This window comes from Archocentrus centrarchus, chromosome 10 (assembly GCF_007364275.1).
Source record: "Archocentrus centrarchus isolate MPI-CPG fArcCen1 chromosome 10, fArcCen1, whole genome shotgun sequence".
NCBI classification, from domain to species: Eukaryota; Metazoa; Chordata; class Actinopteri; order Cichliformes; family Cichlidae; genus Archocentrus; species Archocentrus centrarchus.
Window position 1 is genome coordinate 12,251,471 of NC_044355.1, and position 22,651 is coordinate 12,274,121.

The 22,651-nt window shown below is 40.4% G+C and overlaps 1 protein-coding gene across 1 annotated transcript; it reads right to left on the reverse strand.

Annotated features, from left to right (window-relative positions):
• Positions 1–1,871: 1,871 nt before the first annotated feature.
• LOC115787460 (ligand of Numb protein X 2) lies at positions 1,872–22,334 on the reverse strand. The gene is given in 13 exon segments (XM_075074405.1): positions 1,872–3,706; positions 3,796–3,954; positions 4,062–4,302; positions 6,157–6,331; positions 7,290–7,436; positions 7,966–8,388; positions 10,662–10,715; positions 10,717–10,782; positions 10,784–10,854; positions 10,857–10,862; positions 14,355–14,548; positions 16,341–16,927; positions 22,077–22,334. Coding segments are annotated over 12 exon segments (2,079 nt in total). The 5' UTR covers positions 16,748–16,927; positions 22,077–22,334; the 3' UTR covers positions 1,872–3,570.
• Positions 22,335–22,651: the final 317 nt, after the last annotated feature.

Genomic DNA, 22,651 nt, shown 5'->3' on the forward strand with positions numbered 1-22,651 from the left:
GTCGTGTTGGTAAAAGCAGATCGTGACTGACCTCGGCTGATGCACTTTGACCACAGCCTGCTGCCCCACGATGAAAAATGTGGCTGTTTGTCATGTTTAACAAGGTGCTAAATCGTTAACTTTAACAAGACAGCCTGTAATTACTCAACATATATACAACTCAGGAATGCTGTTACCATAACCTGCTGCTGCTTCCTAATGTTACGGATCAGCAGTCAGCAAACAGGACATACAGTTTCTACTGTACCTCACCACAACCTCCAAGTACTGTAGTGGTGGGCTTCACTTTGGGGTGGCCAGTTTTATGGTCCTTTGTGTTTTTTTTGCTTTCACATTCACAGCCTTTCCTGGTTTAGAATGAAGTATTCAAGTAACCTTTTACTGCTGCAGTAGTTCAAACTCAAGTTATCACCACTTTGTATTGAGAAATATAAAGTAGAATTATAAACTGTACTGCATTGCATGGATGCACTTCATTATAATCTTTTGAAACTCAAAATATTTATGATAATATATACTCTATTTCAGAGGAAAATGTTGAATTTTCTGTTTAACTTAATTGATTTCTATAATTAGTCCTGACTTTAATATTTTAACATAAAATGTGATAAACTATTAAAGATTAAATGCACTGTATAATTTCCGTTTTGTGGCTGATTAGTTGTGCAAAGCTATGCTGTGGTTTATTTCACTGATAAGAATGATGCAACTTGAGAGCTTCAAGAAAAGCTGTAGGTTAAGCCTCTTAGGTGCTGAAATGTATTTTTGTGCACAAATGATTCAATTATGAATACTGTTACTTTGCATGCTTTTAAGTACATTTTGCCAGTAGCACCGTAGGACCTACATACAGGTCCTGCACATAGAATGCAGGACCTGTATCAGTCTGGTAGGTGTTGGAGAACTTCAACAGTATGCTGAGTGTCCATGTACCGTTTGGATTTGTATAAAATCCTATTTACTGTGTGTTTGCCTGCACAAACAGACTTTTTGGTGTGAGAATGTAAAAAAACTGAAAATGTGTGCAGATGTGCTCACAAACTGTATGTCAGACTATACACCTTCTGCAGCATCTCAGTAGTGATTCTGAACTTCCTTGGTTAAAGGGACACACTACAAACAAATGTGGTACTGTACATATGCATATATATATATATATATATATACATATGCATATATATATATATACATATGCATATATATATACACATATGCATATATATATATATATAGATATATATATCTATATATATAGATATATATATATATCTATATATATAGATATATATATATATCTATATATATAGATATATATATATATATCTATATATATATATCTATATATATAGATATATATATATATATAGATATATAGATATATATATATATAGATATAGATATATAACATGTACAATAATACAATATGGTGTATGAAGTGAACATTTGAGAAAATGGGTAAAAACTAATTTTGAGAAAACAGTGCTTAGGCATTTAAGCATGTTATTAAATTACCTACCTTTGGCCATCTTTAGTTTTACGTGTGCATAAAGATTTTAAAGAGGACAAAATCCAGGAACCTGGACCACTTTAGTCCTTATGTCCACTAGGGGTCAGAGTGAACAGGCTAATAAACTGTCCAGGTAGAGGTTTTGGACATGATTAACTGTGGTAAATTTTTCTAATATTTGTACTCTTCCTCTGAATACCCCTCTCCTTCAGGGAATACTGGTGTATTTATAACCCCCTCTCAGCTACCTGTCCATCATTAAATATTAATAAAGTGCAGCTTGTAAAGCTATGTCTTCACTACACTGCCCCAAAAGCCTCAAGTGTACAAAACCTTCAAAACAGAAAGATGGGATGATTTCGTATGATTTTATTGAACATAATGAAATAGTGGACAGGCCAATACATACATCGCCTGCTGTAAATTTCACAGCCATTCTTAGTTTTTCAATAGGTATTGCATCCATAAAGATACAACAACTGGGAATGTTGACACAGATATAGCCGAACAAGGTCATTTTAGTTTAAATTCCTACAAACGATGAATAATGAGAAAAAATAATAAGAGGGAAAAGACATTTTTGGTACAGTGAGAATTTAAGGCAAGTACACATTTTGGTTTGTCCTTCAGTATCTACAAGGCACCTCCTTATTAAAGTCATTTATTATGAGCAACTTTATCATTTGGAAAGAAAACTGATATACATACACGTATCTTTCAATGAATACAGATTAAGTTTTAATTAAGACCAAGCATTCATCACAACTATTAGCTTCTTTGAACTAGCTAGAGTTTCACAATGCAAGTTCAAATTTCCTTTTGCAGAATATGTTGGAAATCAAGAACTCAGGAAATAAACCTGATTCAGCCTGGACCCCTACCAATAGAACGCTGACTAAATGGTCCAGACAGGTTTGCTGAGTAAAGAAATGTGCTTTCTGTTTCCTGTCATGACTTGAACATCAAATATTTGACACTTTAAGTCCCCTTAAAATGAATTTCTGTCCGTGCAAAAACCTCACTGCTAATAATCACGATGTAGATGTTAATTTTACTCTAAACGCCAATTTAATTCAACTTAAGGCGTCATCTTTTTGTTGCATGTTTTGAAAGTACAGTATTTGGTGTCAGCCTATCGTTAGCAATAATTCCTCAATTCAACTGTCTACATATATTCACTATATTTGTACACTTAATGTGAATCGCTTAAAATCTAAAACCGTCCATAGACTGTATATAAAAGATAGATGCAGCCATTGTGACATCACGCAGTAGTTATTGAACTTCCACTATGTAGACTCGAGCTGCAAGTCGAGCTATAACTTGAGTGTTATAGCGGTCACCATACGGGGTTTTTATAACTGGACGTGACGAATGATGTTAGGATCTGACTGAAAAACCAAAGGACACTTCACACTCAGTCACTTGTCAATCACAAGGTAGGCCTGCACTAAAGCATGCTCTGCTTTATTGTCCTTTTTGACTCTTAATGGGAAGATAACTTACAAAATAAACATGTTATATTCAATAAGACACGAAACAAGTAACGGTGATCATAAATTCATAAGGAAAGAGCTTACTGAGGTTATAGAAAATAGAGCTTTTTCCCGTACACTTCTATACAGCAAGATGTCTTTTTGCAACCAGAGAAGTCTCCTCCTGCTGGTTATTTGAAAAAAGGCACTTCTGCATTAGCTTCACTTTGCAGACCCTAAAGCTACGTCTTTTATACACAGTCTAAGATGCAATTGCTACCAAAAGAAAGAATATTAAACACATAAGCTAAAAATATACGTACAACTTTAAAATGGGATTAAAAAGACGCTCCAAAAAAACCAGATCCTTCCGGTTTGTCTTCAGCATATAATTCACCGACTGTCGTTATTTTTACACCACAATGTCACAAAAAACAGCACACTTATGAAAATCACCTGTTGTACATGGGATGGTTTTTAAGAACACGCATGTTCTGTTTGACATAACCTCAAAAACCTCCAATGAGTAAGACGTGGAAGGGACAGTGACTAAAGAAAGATGATCACAGAATGAGTACGTGAGTTTTGCTATACAAGGCTCCCCGGCCAGGACACCACTGTCAGTGTGACTTTATTCTTCTGCAGCTTGAGCATTGGGATGAGCGAGGAGTTGTTCATTCCCACAGTTGTAGCTCCATTCACTGCCACAATCTCATCACCACACCTGAGAGAGCCACAGGACATTCATGTTATAAGGGGTAGTGCTGAAAAGTTTCAGGAGCTAATAAAGGAGTCAAATTGGAGTTCACTTACTTGAGGCGTCCGTCAAAGTAAGCAGGTGTTCCAGGCACAATGGTTTTGATGAAGAAGGGCTGCTGCCCGTGGCTCTCCTCATAGCCCCCGACGATGCTGAAGCCCCAGCTCTCACTGTTGGTCTTCTGCAGGACGATGTCCCGGCACCAGTGCATGTGACTGAAGAAACAAATCACGAGTCAGAGCCAGTTCTTTCACATAAAAATGAATACAGCCGAAATAGCGGTATGGCTAAGATGTAAGTGGTTATAATGAGACAACTCTACCTTGGTAATCCCAGCCAGCGAGTCCACAGCGGGGTCCAGTTGAGGGCGTCGTCTTGTGAGTCGTCTGCGGTGTCGAGTTCATCCTTGTTAGCCTCGGTGTCCTCCTCTGATTCCTCAGAGAGAGTCTGAATGACACGAAGCACCACCTGGGACTGCGCTGTCTGAGCCTTCAGCACAGAAACAGCCTCATTGTAGGTCAGCTGCGTCAAATCAACCCCGTTGATGCTCAGCAGAACATCACCTGAGGAAACACAGATGATGTTAACAAGGACAAAGCTGTGTTTAAACTCTTTTTTTTTTTTTTAAATGTTGTCGGATCAAATACAGACAAAGTGTGAGATGGATATAATCTTGAAAAGAGAAACTCCTAGAGCAGTCCATATCCCCTCAATTTAATGGTCCTTGAGTAGCACATTGTATACCGGAACATAGGCAGGAAAAAAGGAAAATTGGCCTTTTCCTCTTGAAAAAAAAAAGTCATTTTGTAGTGGATTTTCAAATAGAGCTGGAAAGTGTCCATTTTCTTATATTTAAAGACTTAATTCACTGAATTTATGCAAAACTAGAGCTACCAAATTGGTCTATTAAATGAATAATCAATGGACAGAAAGCTCTTTCCCATGTATTAGAAATAAAATAGTCGCTGTTTATTCTGGAAGCAAAATGCCACTGGAAATGTTTAATACAGTGTGGGTGTTATGGATGGGTCTTGGTGGTCTGTGCTGCCCAGAAAGATCACTGTGTCCACTCAGCTGAACTGATACACTTCTACAACTATATGTTAAATTAAGTCACAGTGTGTAATGAAAAAGGTAAACAGTTCAAGCTCAAGTTAATTAGTTGGTTAACAGTAGATAAGTGCTTCTGCAATAATCAGGTAACCAGCATGACTGAGGAGGACACTGACTTTGGAGCAGGCAGGTCAGATTCATGTCTCTTTGTCACTATAAACAAGTCATTCAGCAGCTTGTGCAGGGAAACTATATGAACAAAGGTTTTAGTCCACACCTCTTAATCTTTGAATTCAGGTGGTTTCAGTCCCATTTCCACAGGTGTATAAATCAAGCACCCAGCCATGGAGCCTGCCTTTCCAAACGTTTGTGAAAGAATGGGTCATTCTAAAGAGCTCAGTGAATGTGAGCGTGGTACTGTAACAGGATGCTACTGCAGCAACAAGTCAGCTTGTTAAATTTCTTCCCTCCCAGACATTCTACGATCAACTGTAAGTGGTGTTATTGCAAAGTGAAAGTATTTAGGAACTCAGCCAGGTGTCAGACCATGTAAAGTTACAGAGTGCTGAAGAACATAGTGTGTAAAATTCGCCAACTGACTCAGTAACTGCAGAATTCCAAACCTCCTCTCGCATTAACATCAGCACGAAAATTGTGTGCCGGGTGCTTCATGGCATGGGTTTCCATGACTGAGCAGCTACTGTAGGTGTAATGTGAAGGTGGCCATATTTTAAAGCGTGACCTCACATTAAAATTGCAAATCAAATGGAAATGCACTGAAGATATTCTGTGCTCACAGTTTACTGTCCTAGTGTGTAGTGAGTCCACTGATCCAATTCTGCACCTCGAGAAAAAGTCTCTCCTGCTGGCACGTGATGCAATTTAAGATATTTTTGCACTTCTATAATGGTGGCTATGTTTCTTTATAGGCACATTTCTTTATGAGCTTATTATTGGTGTATGGTTATAATTATTCATACTGGTTTATGATGTGGTTGAAAGTAGCTTGTTTATCCTGAAATTTCTTGTGTCGCCTGTAAAAGTGGCCCAATGCATGCCCCCCCCTGTCAAATTCCAGTTCACATACTCTGGCATCAACCCTGGTCATTTGTGATGAAAAACCCTCTCTTTGGACATTGTGAAAACATAATGTTAGGAGCTTGTATTGTATAGTTTTGTACTGTATGTACCATTTGGGCTGTAGTTTGTTTGTTTTTACATTCCTGAAATGTTACAAACAAAAAAGATGAATCAAGAAAATGAAGATGAAGATAAATTAATTATCAAAATAAATGTGGATTACAGTCCTTGCCAACACAACATTACAAAGAGAAGTATTCACTCTTTATTAAAGCATTTCATACCTCTTTTGATGGTGCCATCTCGGTGCAAACAGCCTACAGGCTGCACGCTTGTGATGTAAACTGGCAGACGGCTGCGACAATCCCTTCCTCCGGCGATCGTGATGCCGAGGGAAAGCCGAGGCTCCTTCTTCAGACTCACAGTCTTCTCCTGACTAGAAAAGCCACCTGGAGGATCCTACATAAATAATGGCACATATGAATACCAAGCAATAAGAAACATGTCGACCAGCTTCATTGTACGGATTTTTAAAACTATGTCAACCTCATTTATTATATCATGTTTTCTCCACAGGAGTTAATTTTTTTGTTTGGTCTAACATGTATCAAGACTGCCAGTTAATTACAGTCTCTCCAGGATCACTGACTTAATTGATCCCCCCTCACAAAACCACTTGTAGAAACAAATGTGAAACACATGAGATGGAACAGAGAAGTAAAGGCACTGGGAACGTGTGAGGTTCAGCACTAAGCTCTCGTCCCGGAAAAGATGTGTGGAAAATGACAACTTCAACCAGCCTTCTTGTTGCTCTACGGAGTCTGTAAACCATCAGAAGGGAAGCTTGGGGAAGGTGGGGGGTTCTTCCTCTCCACAGCAGGGAACCCATCCCCCCCCCCCCAGTAAGACGAAAAGGCTTGACTCTGCAGGCGAAAGCTAACTGTTGCCAGCTTTGATCCTCTGCCTCGCAAAGAAACGGCCAAGGGGGGTAAAAAAAAAAAAAAAAAAAAAAAAACAAGACAGTGGCCCCGTAGCAGCAGAGTGAACAGCACCCGGGGCCTTTTGATCAGGCCAGAGGGAGGCCCCAGAGAAGGGCTTTTATCTCCGCTCACCATTGCAGGTGTCTGCTCTCACCCCTCAACTGGGGGGTTGCTTCTTTCCACTGACAGTGTATGGGTACAACTGAGTGTGAGTGACACAGGAGTGAACGTCACAATTACACTGTGTAAACAGAAACATGTAAAGTTTGTAAGACACCGTGACCAACATTGTGGTGATAAAACACAACAGCTGGAAACCACCTGGAAATGTGGATATAAAATATATAATTTAAAAAAAAAAAAAAAAAGGAAGACCAGGAGCAATCCTCCTTACTCTGAGTTTGAGCATTGACTTGGGAGGAAACGTTCCACGTTACCTTCATGTAGGTTGACTGGCGTCTGAAGTACTGCGGCTCAGGCGTCCTCCTGGGTGTTCTGCTGTGTTGTCCCTCTCTGCTGCTTCCTCCTTCTTCCTGAGTCTCTGCAGATCTCATCACCACAAAGTTCACACGCATCTCACTGGCCTGTTTGCACAAAAAAATAAAAAGCAAATGATTTTTATGCAAACAAATTTCATTCAACACTCCTATTAGGAATTCCTCTGGCAGGTGGTATTTATGTTGTTAGATCTGCACGTCTGGTCCAATAATAATCACTTAGGTTACAGTCAAACATTTTCCATGCTGTGGTTGGAGATCCTCCTGCCTGCCTTTGGTTCACAGAAATATCAAGATACATCATTACTTGCAGAGACTTGCTGGGGACAGAGTCCATTATATTTAACACACTATCAGACACGCACTATTTTCCATTAATCTGACAGCATTTGAATGTGTTGACTGCTGTATGAGCTGTAAACATCCACTGTCCCAAAATTTTGTTAACATGCTGGTGATGTCGCTTTTTGAATGACACGAATAACATTTGGTAGTCTCAAATACAAGGTTTAAAGGATTTGAAAATCACTGAATTCTGTTTTTATTTACTTTACACAACATCCTAACTTTTTTTTTTTTTTTTTTTAAAGAAACAAGGGTGCAGTCTTTAATCTACCTGTATGATCTGGGCAGCGCTCTCAGGTGTGCCATGCCTCAGGTCATGTCCATTGATGGCCAAAACCTTATCGTTGTTCCTCAGTTTTCCATCTTCGGCTGCCAAACCACCAGACAGCAGGTCTAGGATAAAAACCCCATTCTCATCCGATTTGCGAATGAGTTTGATGCCGAGTGGTTCTGTGCGCTGACTCTTCACCAGCGTCACCTGCAGGACTGTACCGGGGTTGTGACTGGAGGTAGTGTTACTCTGGGGACTGCGAGAGCGCGGGCAGTCAGTGGAAGTGGCAGGGTGATGCTCAGACCGTTGATCCCTTAATTTGAAACCTTTCTCCTGCATGACAGTGAGCCTGAGGAGGGAGGGCAGCTGCAGCACTGCGATGGCCCGGGCGTGGGGAACTGATGCCAAGCTGATGTCATTCACCTGGAAACACGACACCATGAAGAGGAGAAACAACAGTGTCAATGATAAACACATTGCATTGCATACTATATACTTGCCCTACTGTGTGAAGCTATTCACTCAGCATAAAAGAGATCAACTTTTCTTGCAAGATAGTGTAATTTCATGTTTTTAGACAAAGCTCTGTTTCAATTTTTGATATCTGGTTTTTATATTATGTATATAAACACTACACAGTGATGCAGTGGTTAGCACAGCTGCCTCAGTAAGAAGGTTCCTGCCAGCTACCGGGCATCTTTCTCTGTGGAGTTTGCATTCTCTTCCTGTGCAATGGCAGTTCTAAAGTCCATTTGGGTCCTAGGCAAAAAATAAAAACGAGCTCCTTCAAGTTATGCTAACAAGTCCACTGTCGGTCTGTGACTCTGACTCCCAGCCCTGCATACTTAACTCGGTCATATCACAACCAGCAGAGCTGGACACACAAGGGGGTTCTGCTAGCTAGGTTAACTAAAGTTAATGTCAAACAGAAGAAAAATGCTAATGGAAGTAAATTATTCAAGTGTCTCCTCAACATTTAAGGTTAGACTACCAGCATTTAGTTATTTAGCACTATATTTAATCTTTATTATCTGCCTCCACTCACAACTATTTAACTTTTTCCCCCTCCTGTTTTTTCATTCCCAGGACAACTCCCCTTGATCTTCATTGTTGTCATTAGGTTTGTTTAACAGAATCATGCATGCCACTTGCAAAGGGAGTGACTCAGATGGGGCCCCGTCAGGGAGGTCAGGTCTCTTGTACTGTCACTGAAAACTCCATAATGCACTGCTATAGTTTAAAGTTTGTCAGCCCTCGGCGGCCCCAAGCAGTTGCCTGCTAAATTAATTTGCGGGGTTTAAACATTTCCCTTGTAACAATGACCGTATCAATTAAGATTATTGGTAGAGTGGTTGTTTTCCACTGCATCAACAACAAAGCACTTTTTTTTCAAAGAGAAGTTTAATATATGCAGACTTCCTGCAGGAGCACGTACACTAGGTTGCCAAAAGTATTCTTAATCCACAGGGTTTAATGTGATGTTGTCCCACCTGTGCAGATATAACAGCTTCAAGGCTTTCCACAACTTTAGGAGTATGTTTATGGGAATTATTTATACTGGTGGCAAGCATGTCTCCGTGCTTGCTTGGATTATCTCCAGGCACTCCAGCTTCCTCCCAAAAGACCAAAGCATGAATGTTAGGTTAATTGGTGATTCTAAATTGGCTGGAGGTGTGAGTGTGAATGGTTGTCTGTCTCTCGGTATTAGCCTGCAATAGACTGGCAGCATCTACAGGGTGCAAACTACCTCTCACCGATAATAGCTGGGACACGCACCGGCCATCTCACAACCCTGCATTGGATAAGATAGATGGACATTAAATATTACCTTCCTTGTCCTCTTAATAAAAGAGAATCAGAATCACAGGTACATAACCATTGGTTACAAGTCTCTTCTGTTAAGTGCCTATCAAAGGAATTTCTGTGCTCACAAATCTAAGAATAGGCCTTGAAAAAAAAAAAATATCAGTCTGTTGATTTATACATCTTTTTATGTTCACAATCAAAGGAAGCTATTGTTTTACATCCTGAAAATGAGCTTTCTCATTTTCAGGTTTTCATTCCAGGTCTGGGACTGTTTGGCTTTACAGGAAGGCTGTTTCACAGGAAATACATCTCAGGGCAACTGTGAGGGTAGAAATCTGATGAGGATTATTTTGTTATTCATATTCTATACTCCCACTCTCCTCTGTTGAAACCAAATGTGTTACTGAAAATAAAACACTAAACTACACTCAAAATGTGTTCACAAATACAAGGAAAATTTACACAGGTGTAAAACCTAATGTATAATATTTAGATAATAGCTATATTGTTTATGTATAGTAAACGTGAGGTTAAATTTTAGTCCCTCCTTCGGGTTTGAACACTGGTAAAGTGAAAGGCAGTGAATCAGCCAGTGACACTAACAAGGTTACACTGACATGACGTCTTTGTGCCAGGTAATATTACCCACGCCTTGTTACCACGGAGATAAAACATGTTTATCTGAATATCTACTTTCTCATCCCTCCTACAAGCACTTTGTTTACAAATCATTAGAATGCAGTCATAAGGAGTCTTGTGCAAAACTATTTTGCCCTGAACTGTCACGCTATGCCAGAACATAGCGTGACATGAGCAGTTCTAAATCCCAACACTGAATAACTGATGAATACGGCATAATCCAGCTCCTTCCTCGCTTTGTTCTCTCTCACCTCTAAAATATGATCTCCTGGTGCCAGCCTGCCATCCCTAGCTGCTATTGAGTCCCCGCACAATTTCCTGTATGACTATGTTTCCAGCGGTTGTGTCTTTTCCCCCCACGATCCGCAGGCCGAAGCTCCTCCCCAGGATCATCTCTGAGCAGCTCCACCACAGTGGCCTCGGCCACCAGACTGGACCGCAGGAGGTGTTATCTGTAGGAAAGAGAAACAGAGAAGCAATAATAATAAGCATGGCTGTATCTGTTCATGAGCAAAACTCCCAATTTTGTACTCTTTTGACTGGGATTGACCTTTAAAATACCAATAAACACGTGATTTAAAATAAAGCAGTTATTGCACCATTCCAACTGATCAGTTAAAATGTGGTTAAAAAAAAAAGCAAAACAGATCTCATTCAGACAGGTTTGAACTGTTTTCAAGTCCATGTTGAATCTGATCTGTAAACTGGGTGTTACAAACACCTACGAGTTTGACAAATTCTATTCACAATTTACTGATGGTGTCACACTGCCACAACCCCCCCCCAAAAACAACAGAAATGGCAAAAATGTACAAATCTTTGGTAAGCTATCATTTAAAAACAATATAGTTCCAGTACTCATTCACACATAAGAAATCAATAAAATAGAACTAATTTATTGCAAGTCTATAACTGATTTTCAGTGTAAAGGCTCAGTTTTGTTATTTTTTGCACATATATTTCATATCAGCACTTTTCAATTGTTTTCATTCCCTACAGGTTGTCTCTATATGACATAAATAAAATTGTTAGTATAAACAAAATTTGCTCAGTGCATAAGACCCAGGGGTGGATCATCATTAAGTGGGACAATTGCCATGGGGACAGAAGATGAGGGGAGGAAAACAGCTATATACGGCATGCAACAGTGCTGATCCTTTCATCATATTTTCATTGCTACTGTGACTGTACAAACATGCTAAACATGTCTCATAAGACTGCCTGAAACACAGTGAATAGGAAAAGTAATTCTATCAACACACACACAAGGCCATCACACATGCAAATATTTGATGTTGTTCAATAAAAATCAGAATTCAGTGGCAATGGCACAGTGGGTAGGTGCTCGCCTTGCAGCCGGAGGGTTGCCGGTTGCAGCCAGAGACAGTAGCGCCGGTCTCCGGCTGCATTGACCGCAGATGCTCGTTTCTGGATGAGTGATCTGGAACGATCATTTCGTTGTGTGCCTTGTGTGCACAATGACAATGAGTTGAATCTAACATCTAAAAGTAAAAGTAAGTAATAAAAAAAAAAAAAAAGTCAATTTCCTTATTCAGTGAGTGATTATTCAATGTTTGGCCATAATGCCAGCAATGTACCTTTTAAATCCTGAGGAAACAGAAGCCTAGTGCATATTTATTTATGGCAAGTCATATCATTATCATCACGGTATTGTTAGACATTTTTCTCATCATGCAGAGCTGGTTATAGCAGTCATTTTCTCCTGTAATTTAATATAAGTGTTTATTTAGTGACCAGTGAATACACAGAAATCAGAGAAACACAGGTTACACAGTAGCAGTATTAGGGGTCCACTTGGGTCCAAGTCACTGTCTGACTAGACACTACAACACAATGCATCGGCACGTGTGTTCTTCAAGTGGACTTGACAAAAGTAACAACTACTCGTCGTGGTGTCTGTAGCTTTTCACATGCACGTCCACAAGCACAAAGCAATCCTGCTCTTACTGAAACGCATATACAATCATTTTCTATTTCACCTCCAAATAAGTTAGTACAGATAGCTTGGATAAACCATTGGCTGTTTACATATTCTAACAGCTTCTTACCCCATAGTGATGCCACATGCTCTCTGTACACGCCCTAGTAAGCACAAACTAGTTCAGGGGATTTATACTTAAATCTACACACGTGACGTGCACCTTCCTGGAAATGTAACTACACGTCGCACTGGCGCTGATGCAAAGATTGTGATTGGCCTGCTCAGTACAGTAGATTCCTCCTGTGCATTTCTGGCTACTTTTTTGCCGCAGCTTTTTAATGGATCAGTGAGAGTGCTTCAATTTAAGAATTCACAGATGTCAGCAAATTCCTGGAGGGAGACTGCTGAAACTAATGACTAATTCAGAATGGATGCGAGGAAATCTTTGTCTTTTGTCCTGTTCTCCTCCCTCAGCCCCAACCGGTCACGGCAGATGACTGCCCCTCACTGAGCCTGATGCTGCTGGAGGTTTCTTCCTGTTAAAAGGAGTTTTTTCCTTCCCACTGTCACCAAGTGCTTGCTCATAGGGGGGTAGTTTTGACTGTTGGGTTTCTCTGTATTATTGTAGGGTCTTTACATACAATAAAAAGCACCTTGAGGGGACTGTTTGTTGTGATTTGGTGCTATATAATAAAACTGAACTGAATTAATTGAATTGAAATGTACCAAAAAAAAATATTTAAAAGAAAAATGGAGGAACAAATATGTTTGCCTCAAAAAAAATAAAGAATTTATCCGTTTCCCCCGAGACATGGCCACAAGGCAATTAACACATATCACCACACACACCGTGAATGCTGGCAATGGCGTCAGCCAGCTGTAGAGATTACGTCACCGCAGAAGTCAGCATCTACTGTAGCCTGTATTCACAAATGAATCTGTGTTGTAATTATTCTTTAAAACAGCTTTACAGAAATACTGCTCACACTTAAGTGATCATCCTCTTTTAAAAAAGAAAATGCAAAACTCACAGTAAAACAAAAACGTGAAGGAGAGCTGTAGGAGTACTAACATTTTTGTTATGTTGTTGTGTTCAGATAAGCCGAGCATATCTTGTACCCATCTTTTTACTGAATGCAGAGAGATATGGTTGGCTCCTCAAAACCCCAGCGAGACATTTTAGTGAGAAAACCAAAATTCTGAGATACTGTATGCCTTTACCGGTAGAGACCTGCATAGCACAACGTAACCCAGTAAATCTGTGTCATTTGTTTTTCCTGGATGCAGTGAAGAGTAACATGAAAAGGAAACAGAGTGAAGTAGAGTGGACCTTAGCTTGTAATCATAGCAGCGAGATAGCACTGCGCTGCACGGCCTCACTCTTCCTTGGAAATGGCTTGTGCGTGCAAACAGACCATACAAGTATTTACACGCTTATTCCTCAGCGGTACTACCAATTTATTTAGTTCCATTTAGTTATAAAGACATGAATTTAACTGGTAGCAGAGATGATGTCACCTAGATGAGTCAACATGCAGGAAAAGAATACTTAAAAGTATAACCTCATTCTAGATTCGTAACTCTGCTGTGATAAGATTTTAAAAAGCTTTTACCAAAAATCAAATGAGACATGTTAGTCGCATTACTATGAACTTCACTGTGGAGACTTGGCACCAGTTGCCTGGCAACTGTGTTTTACTGAACTTTGGTCGGTGGTACCAGCTTGAAAGTTGCTTTCAGGGTTTTTCCCACCTGTGATGCAACTGTGTGGTTAAACTGTGTGTGAGCTGGTACGTGTTCCTACAGCCAGGCTGATGACTCACCAGAGACAGACAGAATCAAACCCTTAAAGGCTAAAAGCAGCAAATCCTGTGTGCGTCCTGACAGTCACCCCGCCAACTGGAATGATTCCTGTTAAACCTAGAAGCTTCTATAAACATTGTTCAGTACTGTTGTAACACGCACCCTAAGAAGTGTCAGTTTTAAAATAATAACTCCATACCTTCCTCACCTTCCTCATAGGCAGGATTAATGAGCCCAGGCTCCGGCTGATCCCGGGCTGAATTTCGAGACAGCGTTGCTGAATGTTTTGCATCTCCAGACCCCTCTCCGTCACCCTTACGTCCCTTTAATTCATTCCATGAGGGCCTCTTCCTCTTTTCTGCTTCCTCTCTGAGTCTTCTAAAAACAGGACATCTGAGGAATGACAGAGTGTTGAGAACATAAACAAGTAGCTTTTTGACTACTGATTTTTACCTTAGAAACTACACATGAATATCAGTGGCCTAATATAGTGATGTTAAAAATAACTTAAGAGGATCTTTTATTCTGATTTTCAGCTACAGCTTTATATTCGTGCTCTTACTAGAGTAGGTTTGCATGACATACAGCTCAAATAATCCTCATTTTCCTTATACTAGGCTGTGGTTCAGCCCCTCAGTCCAGCCACTGTCTGAAACAAGCTATTTTAACTCCATCCCCTCCCTTTAAAAGCCAAAGTTTGAAGGGCAGAGGGTGGTTAAGCTGTGTTTAAAACCAGAGCTGTGAGGTTGTTGAAATGACAGCAGTAGGGAAATCTGCTCCCATTGGCATCATATAGATCTGAGAGTAAAAACACTAGCATTACAGCTGTCTGAAGTTTGTGGTTCAAGGAATACTGTACATATGCTGACCTCATTTGAATCTTTGGCCACACTTAGCATGAGAATCCACCTTTGAAACAGTACAGCAGAAATAAGGAAAATATTATAGGTCCACGTACAGAAACAGCTGAAAAGTAAACTTAGGGAAAAAAATGGATGTTAATTGTGTTTTGTGAGAGCAAAGACACACTATGAGATTTCACTGCACTGCAGAGGTCTGCTGAGACAGGCTGAGTCTGATTAAGTTTGGTTTGGCCCTCATGCCTGAAACTTTGCCTCTTCGTGTTTGCACAGAGAGGCTGCAGCAGGCCAATTGCCTCCCACAACTGACTGCATCCAGCCAGCCAAGGGATGATAACGCCCACTTCCATATGAAAAACAGGAGATGACCCGTGCTTGTCTTGCCACTCAAACCATGTGTGTGTTCGCAGTAGAACTGTGTGCCAGAAGTAGCTGGTAAAGCTCCAAAGAGGGCAAAACACTTTGAATAAAGACACAAAGGTGATGGTGATTTTAAATTCCTGCGAAGTAATCTGTATTTTCTTGCCAAATCTGCAGATATTATGTTTATCTTGACGTTGAGGTTGTTTTGTTTTTTTTTTACAAGAGTGATAAGATACCTTATTCATGTCTTTAAGGTAAATATGAGGCTGTAAATAACAATAGTTATCTTAGTTTAGCACACAAGACTAGAAACAGGGAAACTGTTAGTTTAAGTGGCTCTGCCTAAAGCTTAAACAAAACTGCCTTCCTGCACCTAGGTAGCTTGCTAATGAACAAATCTGCAATGGCTACTTAATCTGTCACATGAATCCCAACTGTAAATCTGTAATGTGGCAACTCCACACACCAACTCTGTACATATTTAAAAAGCTATTTCAGCAATTCTGCAAGGTGGACAGGCTAGATGTTTCCCCATTCTTCAACTCTTTAATCTAAGCTAAACTAAATGAAAGCCAGCTGTGGCTTCATATTGAACGGTCAGCTGTTCAACACTTGTCTAAAATGCAAGAACGCAAATGTTTCTGAAAAGGTTAAGAAATTATTCTGATAACTACATGAACGGTGAGTTGGGTAGCAGGTAGCTTACACACGAGCGCATCAGAGATGAACATGAATATAGCATAGGATACATTAAACACCACCATAAACTACCACCAAACTACCACCTTTGTCTGAGCCGAGTGACGGTTCGAAAAGAAGGAAAACTAGCTAAACTATTGCACAAGACTGCACTGCATACAATATGGTCATTAATAATAGAAGAGTCATAGTTTAATGTGTTAGAATTGTGATGTGAAGGTCAAACAGTATCCACAGACAGTCAGCATCCCACTGAGTCTTACCTGTTGTGCAGGTGAGGCTGCAGTTCACAGCGCTGCATCTTATGCTGGCACTCTGCATGGTGGGGGCAGATAACCGTCAACTTGTCCAGCAGGTTCCTGACCAGCAGGCTGGAGGGACGGCACTGCTGTAACTGCAGCCGCTGGCGGTCCACAGGGCAGAAGTCCTGGTCTTTCAAGAAGCTGCTCAAACAATGAAAGCAGTACGTGTGGCCGCACGGTGTATCCATCGGCTTGAGTAAAGGCTGCAAACAAATGTGGCAAATCAGTTCATCGTCCACTTCATCCTGGTATTCATACAGGTGGGACGCCAGGCTTTCGTGCTGCTGGCCACATTCCTTACAGACACGTGCCCATGACAGACCCACAGTGCTGCTGCTGCCGGTAACTTTGGTTTCTGTTGTAGCCATTATCTGAGAGAGCTCAGTCCAATTTTCTGCGTCTGGAAAAGATCAGCGTACTCTTATCTCCTTACAAATTCTGTTAGAACATTTCATGAGACGTCTGCATTTCCGAAGCCAAATCCACTCCAATACAGAAACAATTATCCAGAATCGAAAATGTTATCTCCGTGTCTTCATGTTGATACTCTGTTGAGAGAAAAACACAGTTAAGTCCATGGCAGGCCATTCTTACTTACACTGGGCAGCACCACAGGAAATGACAAATCCACAAAGTTGCAGCAGTATGGCAGCAAGCTACAGCTGCTTCCTCTCAGCAAGTTTCCTGAGGGACAAAAGGAATTCTGATCTCAGCTAAAAGTCACAGTGCTTCTCAGTGAAAGCGCTGAACTCTGTGAAATGAGCCAGAAGAAAATGGACTAAAGTCAAACCTCTGCTAATGGGGAGGAACAAAGGCATAGCACTGCACGAGAGTAAGAATTCTGAATGAACTGGGCAGAAACGCAATCCCCTTCACTAATGACTCCTTGCACCCAAACGGCAGTGGTCTCCATCCCTTTGTGTAGCTCCTAATCTCCTTTTAATTCCCTCTCATAAGGAGGGTAGTGATTAGAAACGCATTCTTTAGAGAAACTTTTAGACAACTACTCCACATAAGAACAAATAAAGAGACATATCACAAATCACACCAAATACACTGAGCTGGATATTATGAAATCTACCATTTAGGACATATCATCCACTAAAATAGTTTGTTTGAGGGTAAAAGTGGGGTTAGAGAACATCCAACTGGACAAAAGAAAACTCTAAATTACAGGAAATGATCAATAAGTATTTATCAACTGCTTCTAATAGTTTGGAACAAACTGGCTTGACTTCATTTCAGAGAATTCTGAACAGTCAGAAGGGCTAAGAAATCCACAAAGACCATCAAATACTACTCTAAGATGCATGACTTTGTCTTACACATATAGAAACACGTGCGCATATACTCATCTGAAAAGCACAAAATGAGAAACCACAATAAAGTCCCTATGTTCAGCTTGTCTTTGTGATCCCAGCCCAGATTTCAGAAGTAAAAGGACTGCTTTATCTTCAGTGTTATTGAAGCAACTCACCCCAGATGATATCTTTGTTGTCAAGCACCCAGTAGCCATTGCACGCAAACACAAGACTAGCAGTTGACTGAAGCCTGAATGAAACCAGAACCCTGCCTCCCCAGCAGCAGACTGTCAGAATAATGACTGTGTGTGTGTGTGAGCAAGAGAGAGAGAGAGAGCCTGTGTGTGTGCACATATTTGTGTGCATCAGTGTGGATGTGTATGAGCTCCAATTGCACCGGTGTGAGGAATGCAGAGGGGAATTGAATATAACTAGGCACCATGAGAGGAAAAGGAGAAATGGTTGTTCTGCCTCCATCATCAGTGCCTCTGTATGTGTGTGTGTGTGTGTGTGTGTGTGTGTGTGTGTGTGTGTGTGTGGTGGGCTTAGACTGCTGATCTTGCACTACCACAGGTAAAGTACTCTTAGTAGCTAAATGACTGATTGCAAACACCAAAGCCTGGTTATAAATATGTGTGCACACATCTTTCCATATACATGCACACAGGCCATCTCCCTTCTCTTCCCCTCTTTACTTTGTACAGGTGATACCCATTCCTGTAATGAATCGGGGTCAGGGATACTGTAGCGCAGAGAGACACAGTAAAAACCAGGCTATGCTCCATTTACATTAAGAGCACATTCGTTGGTGCATGAATGTGAAATAAGATTAAAGCCACCACGATGGATTTTACCATGTTCGTTTAAAAAAAAAAAAAAAAAAAAAAAAAGCATGACCTCAATTAAAGTGCTCATCTTTCTTTGGGGACTTGGAGACTTTCTGGGGAAAAAAAAAAAAAAAGAAAATTAAAAAAAAAGAAAAAAAAGAAAAGGTAATGTGGTTATGTAACAACCCCGGGGCTGAAAAATGAAGCCATTGTGAAAAGCGCTACAAACTGCAGGTCCTCCTTTGGGTTTAAAGTGCGTCAGTCTCTAAAATTCCATTTTAAAATGTTGAAAATTTTAAAGCCAGGAAAAAAAACAAACACACTTTAAAGTTTTCATTATTAGAGGTAAACACTTAAATGCACACTTACAAAAACATTTTAAACAATAAAAGCCCACGCTTCTGAAACCAGCACCGTTTTGAAATAAATAATGTGAAATACGTTAAGACCCAACCAAAGGCGACAGGCTACGCCTTATCCAAATCAAATGCCTTGTAATCATGTGATGGTATAAGCGTTCCAGGGAAATATCTGTAGCCCTACAGCGTACTCTGGTCTCTTAGAGGATTACCTGAGGTGGCATTTCTTCAAAGTCGGGCCCAGTCCCATGCCTTGATAGCTGATATGAGTGAATCACATGTGCAGCCACACCCTCAGTGAACACAGCTGAGGCCATGTTAGACAGTAATTTCCCCAGTCCATGAGACAGGAGGTGTGTCATGTCTGCCTCTACCTTACACTGATGTCTGGCAATAAACAACAATACTGCACATGAAATGGAAAATTAATTGAATTAGTACCCAGACGTGAATAACTCTTAATCATCAGTCTTTCAGTATGACACAATCAAGCGAGCATTAAACCACATCTTTGCTTACAATTTGAATATGTTTTGAAGCCAGTAATTCCTTATGAAAAATACACTCTGCCTTGTTTTTCCTCAGTGCAGATAATGAATTATTCCAGTACTCAAGGCAACTTGAGATAAGCAAAAGTTGCATGTGAGGAGACTAGGGACAAATATCTAATCATGCATAGTTGAAATCTGACAGATTACTGTGTGCGCATTTGTTACTTTTGTATGTGAACAAATCCCTGCTTGCAAAGTTAAAGCTTTGAGAAACACTTGAGAGCTGTTGGTTGTTTTGTGTAAACAATAATAGTCTACTTTTTGATGTAAGGAGTATTTTCACTTGAGTGTCTTGAACTGCTTATTAATCCATTCATTAACAGTCAAAGGATTTCACATTTAATGTAGCATATCCTTTATAATCAAAATTCAATGCCACGTACTTTGAAAAGCCTCTGCACAATCTCATGTTACTGCCATAGCAACAGGATGCAAAGTCCCCTCCTTTAAATACAATCACCAATATTTGCATTGCATATCTACAGTGTACAGAGGAAATAATCAACTCCAACAACACAATAAAACCACAATTTTCCAAAATGCTTTTCCATATTACTTTCTCTTTGGCGCAAACTTACATACAACCAAGCCTGCTTCATTCTCAATCCAGACCCACACACAGTGTAGTGCGGAGCCAGCCTCAATACCAAAAATCACACATAGAGGTCAAGCTAGTTTGCAGAAGGCGTGCAAGCCTCCCGGTGTACAGCAGCCAAACAAACGCCACACATCTGTAATTTCATTACATTATAATAGAGAGAAAACTGGGGCTGTAATTCATGAACAAACTCTCCACAGTAATACTCAGAAGGGGATACTGACTATCAGCATTTTTTTAATAATAGTTCAACGTTAAAAACTCAAATCCTGTTGTCTGGATTCACCTACAGCTGTAGCGGCACAAATACTACAAGATTAATGTGTCCTAGAAGTACAGTTATTTGACTGAAATAGGTGAACTCAATCTATATTTGCAGAAAACTACCGAAGCACAAAAGCAATTACAAGGCATTACAATAACTGCACTGCTACACACAATCAACAGTACAATTTTAATACCATAAAAGGGTTGCTGAGCCACTGCCTTTTTTGTAACAAGTTTTTTCAGAAGCAATTCAGCAAGAAAAAACAGACCAACGCATATCAACTGTAAGCCGTCATCGGGATCTGGCAAACAATCAGGATTAAATACCAGCCCTGGGTGGCAATCAACCAACACCTGTGGCAAGGTATTCAATCTCTAGACAGTGCTGTAATCAAAAGGCAAAGGTCCACACATACATAGTACAATTTTAATATTTGTGCCACTTTTGCAGCTTGTCCAGTGGTGAGAGAAGTACTTAAGCAGCAGGGTTTCTGTAGTGCAGTCATAATTTGTGGAGTGAATGTAAGTCGTATACTGTATACGAGTGGATAGCAGATAGTATGTTTTGATCACATGCCACAACAACAAAACCATCTGCCTAGTACTCTTCAATGCATGGATACAGGACATCTGGAGTTGTTTTGTGGTTTTTGCTAGAGAAGACTGATACTGAGTGATAAAGGCCAGTCAAAGATAATCATATAACAGTAGAGTAAACATGGATGTAGATTTTTTAAAAATTCTAGAACATACCACCGAAAAGATGGTTGGAGTAATTTAGTTCACCCCTGTTTGCAGCACATGTAGCTGAGTATGCATCACAGCTGAGACGACAGTGAAGAAGCAGCTTGTGGCTGGAAATGTAAAAAAAAAGACCCTATCATCTTCTCTTTACAATGTGAAATTGGTCAGTTAATGCTAACAAACTTTATGTTCAGATATATCAATGTCTGAACTTTTTAGTCGCTAAAAACTGACAATAGCCCAAGAAGTGCTGTGTACAGTGCAGTGGGACAGGTTTCGTTATACTTGTGAGGGGGAGACCGCTGCCATTGGGGTGTGTCTTTGGTTTGCATTGTTTACCTCCAACAGTGTTAAAGTAAGCAGTATGTGTCAAAACAACATCCATGAAAGCGAGGGCACAAGGTTTCCCAGCAGAACATCGCATTTGAGTAAACGATCAGTATCAGGACCTGTCAATGGATTCAATGATGTGGCTCATCTGTGTATTTTGGCAGGCTCGAAACTTTGAGCACATTCAGCTTGAATAAACAACCTTGTTCTCTGCGGAGTTAATGATATTTCGCACATGAAAAACATACTAAACATACAGCAACATGGGCATCAGTGATCATTTTCCATCCGGGCTGTCTGGATGTGTGCGCTGTCACTGCCACCATAAATAACTCACTGTCCCCCTTTGACAACCCATGGCTGTGGCTGAGCTCCTAATCACAACACCACCTTGACAGATTCAAATGACAGAGGAGGCTATAAAAGCTGCTCTTTATAGGTATCGGACAGGACCCTAGTTAATGAGGCAGGTAAAGTGAGAGCAGGAAGACATGGCTGCACCTTCAGCTACACTGTGTGCCCCGCTGAAAAGGCGCTAACTGCTACACACCTTGAGCAACTCACTTATCAGTGAAAGAGTGAATCGAGCGCTCTAATTCAGACACATTAACGTGAACACAAAGCTCATATCAAGAGTAAAAGAAAGTCTACAAGAGATACTAATAATGTTTAACAGAAATGAAGAGAATTTTCCGAAGTCGAAGCCGAAACTCGTCTTACCTGTGTGAAGGTTATTTTCCGGAAGCAGCAAACGCGTCGCAAGCTGAAACAACGAGGTCTTTGTAAAGTCGGAGAGTAACGCAATAAAAACGGCACAAAGTCTGGTCAATATCTCCACCGAGCTGGGTTTCATTAAGTATCATTTTTACCGCATAGCTGCCGTTCAGTTCTCCCAGCCCGCTGTGCCAGGTGTTGTTGAACCTGCAGGCGAAGACTGGGCGGCTTTCCCAGTTTCGAACAAACACACCAAAAAACGAGTCTGAGCACTGGAGGAAGTCCATGCAGGTGTGCGCAGCACCGTCCCCCTTTCCACAGCAGCGGGTTTTACATAACAACCAGCTCTTTACTGGTAGACAAAACAGCCTTTTGAAAACAGTAAATCAATCCAAAGCATCACATTTTGCTTTCATATCTAACTGTGGTGTATCTAAACACTCAGCTATGACAAAATGGAAAGAAAAAGACTGCCAATGTTTTTAAGAGGCATATATTCTAGCATATTTTTATGATTTGCTGTCCGAGTTCATCCATGTCGATTATTGTATCTTTTGAACAGTGCAATGTTCAATTTCGCA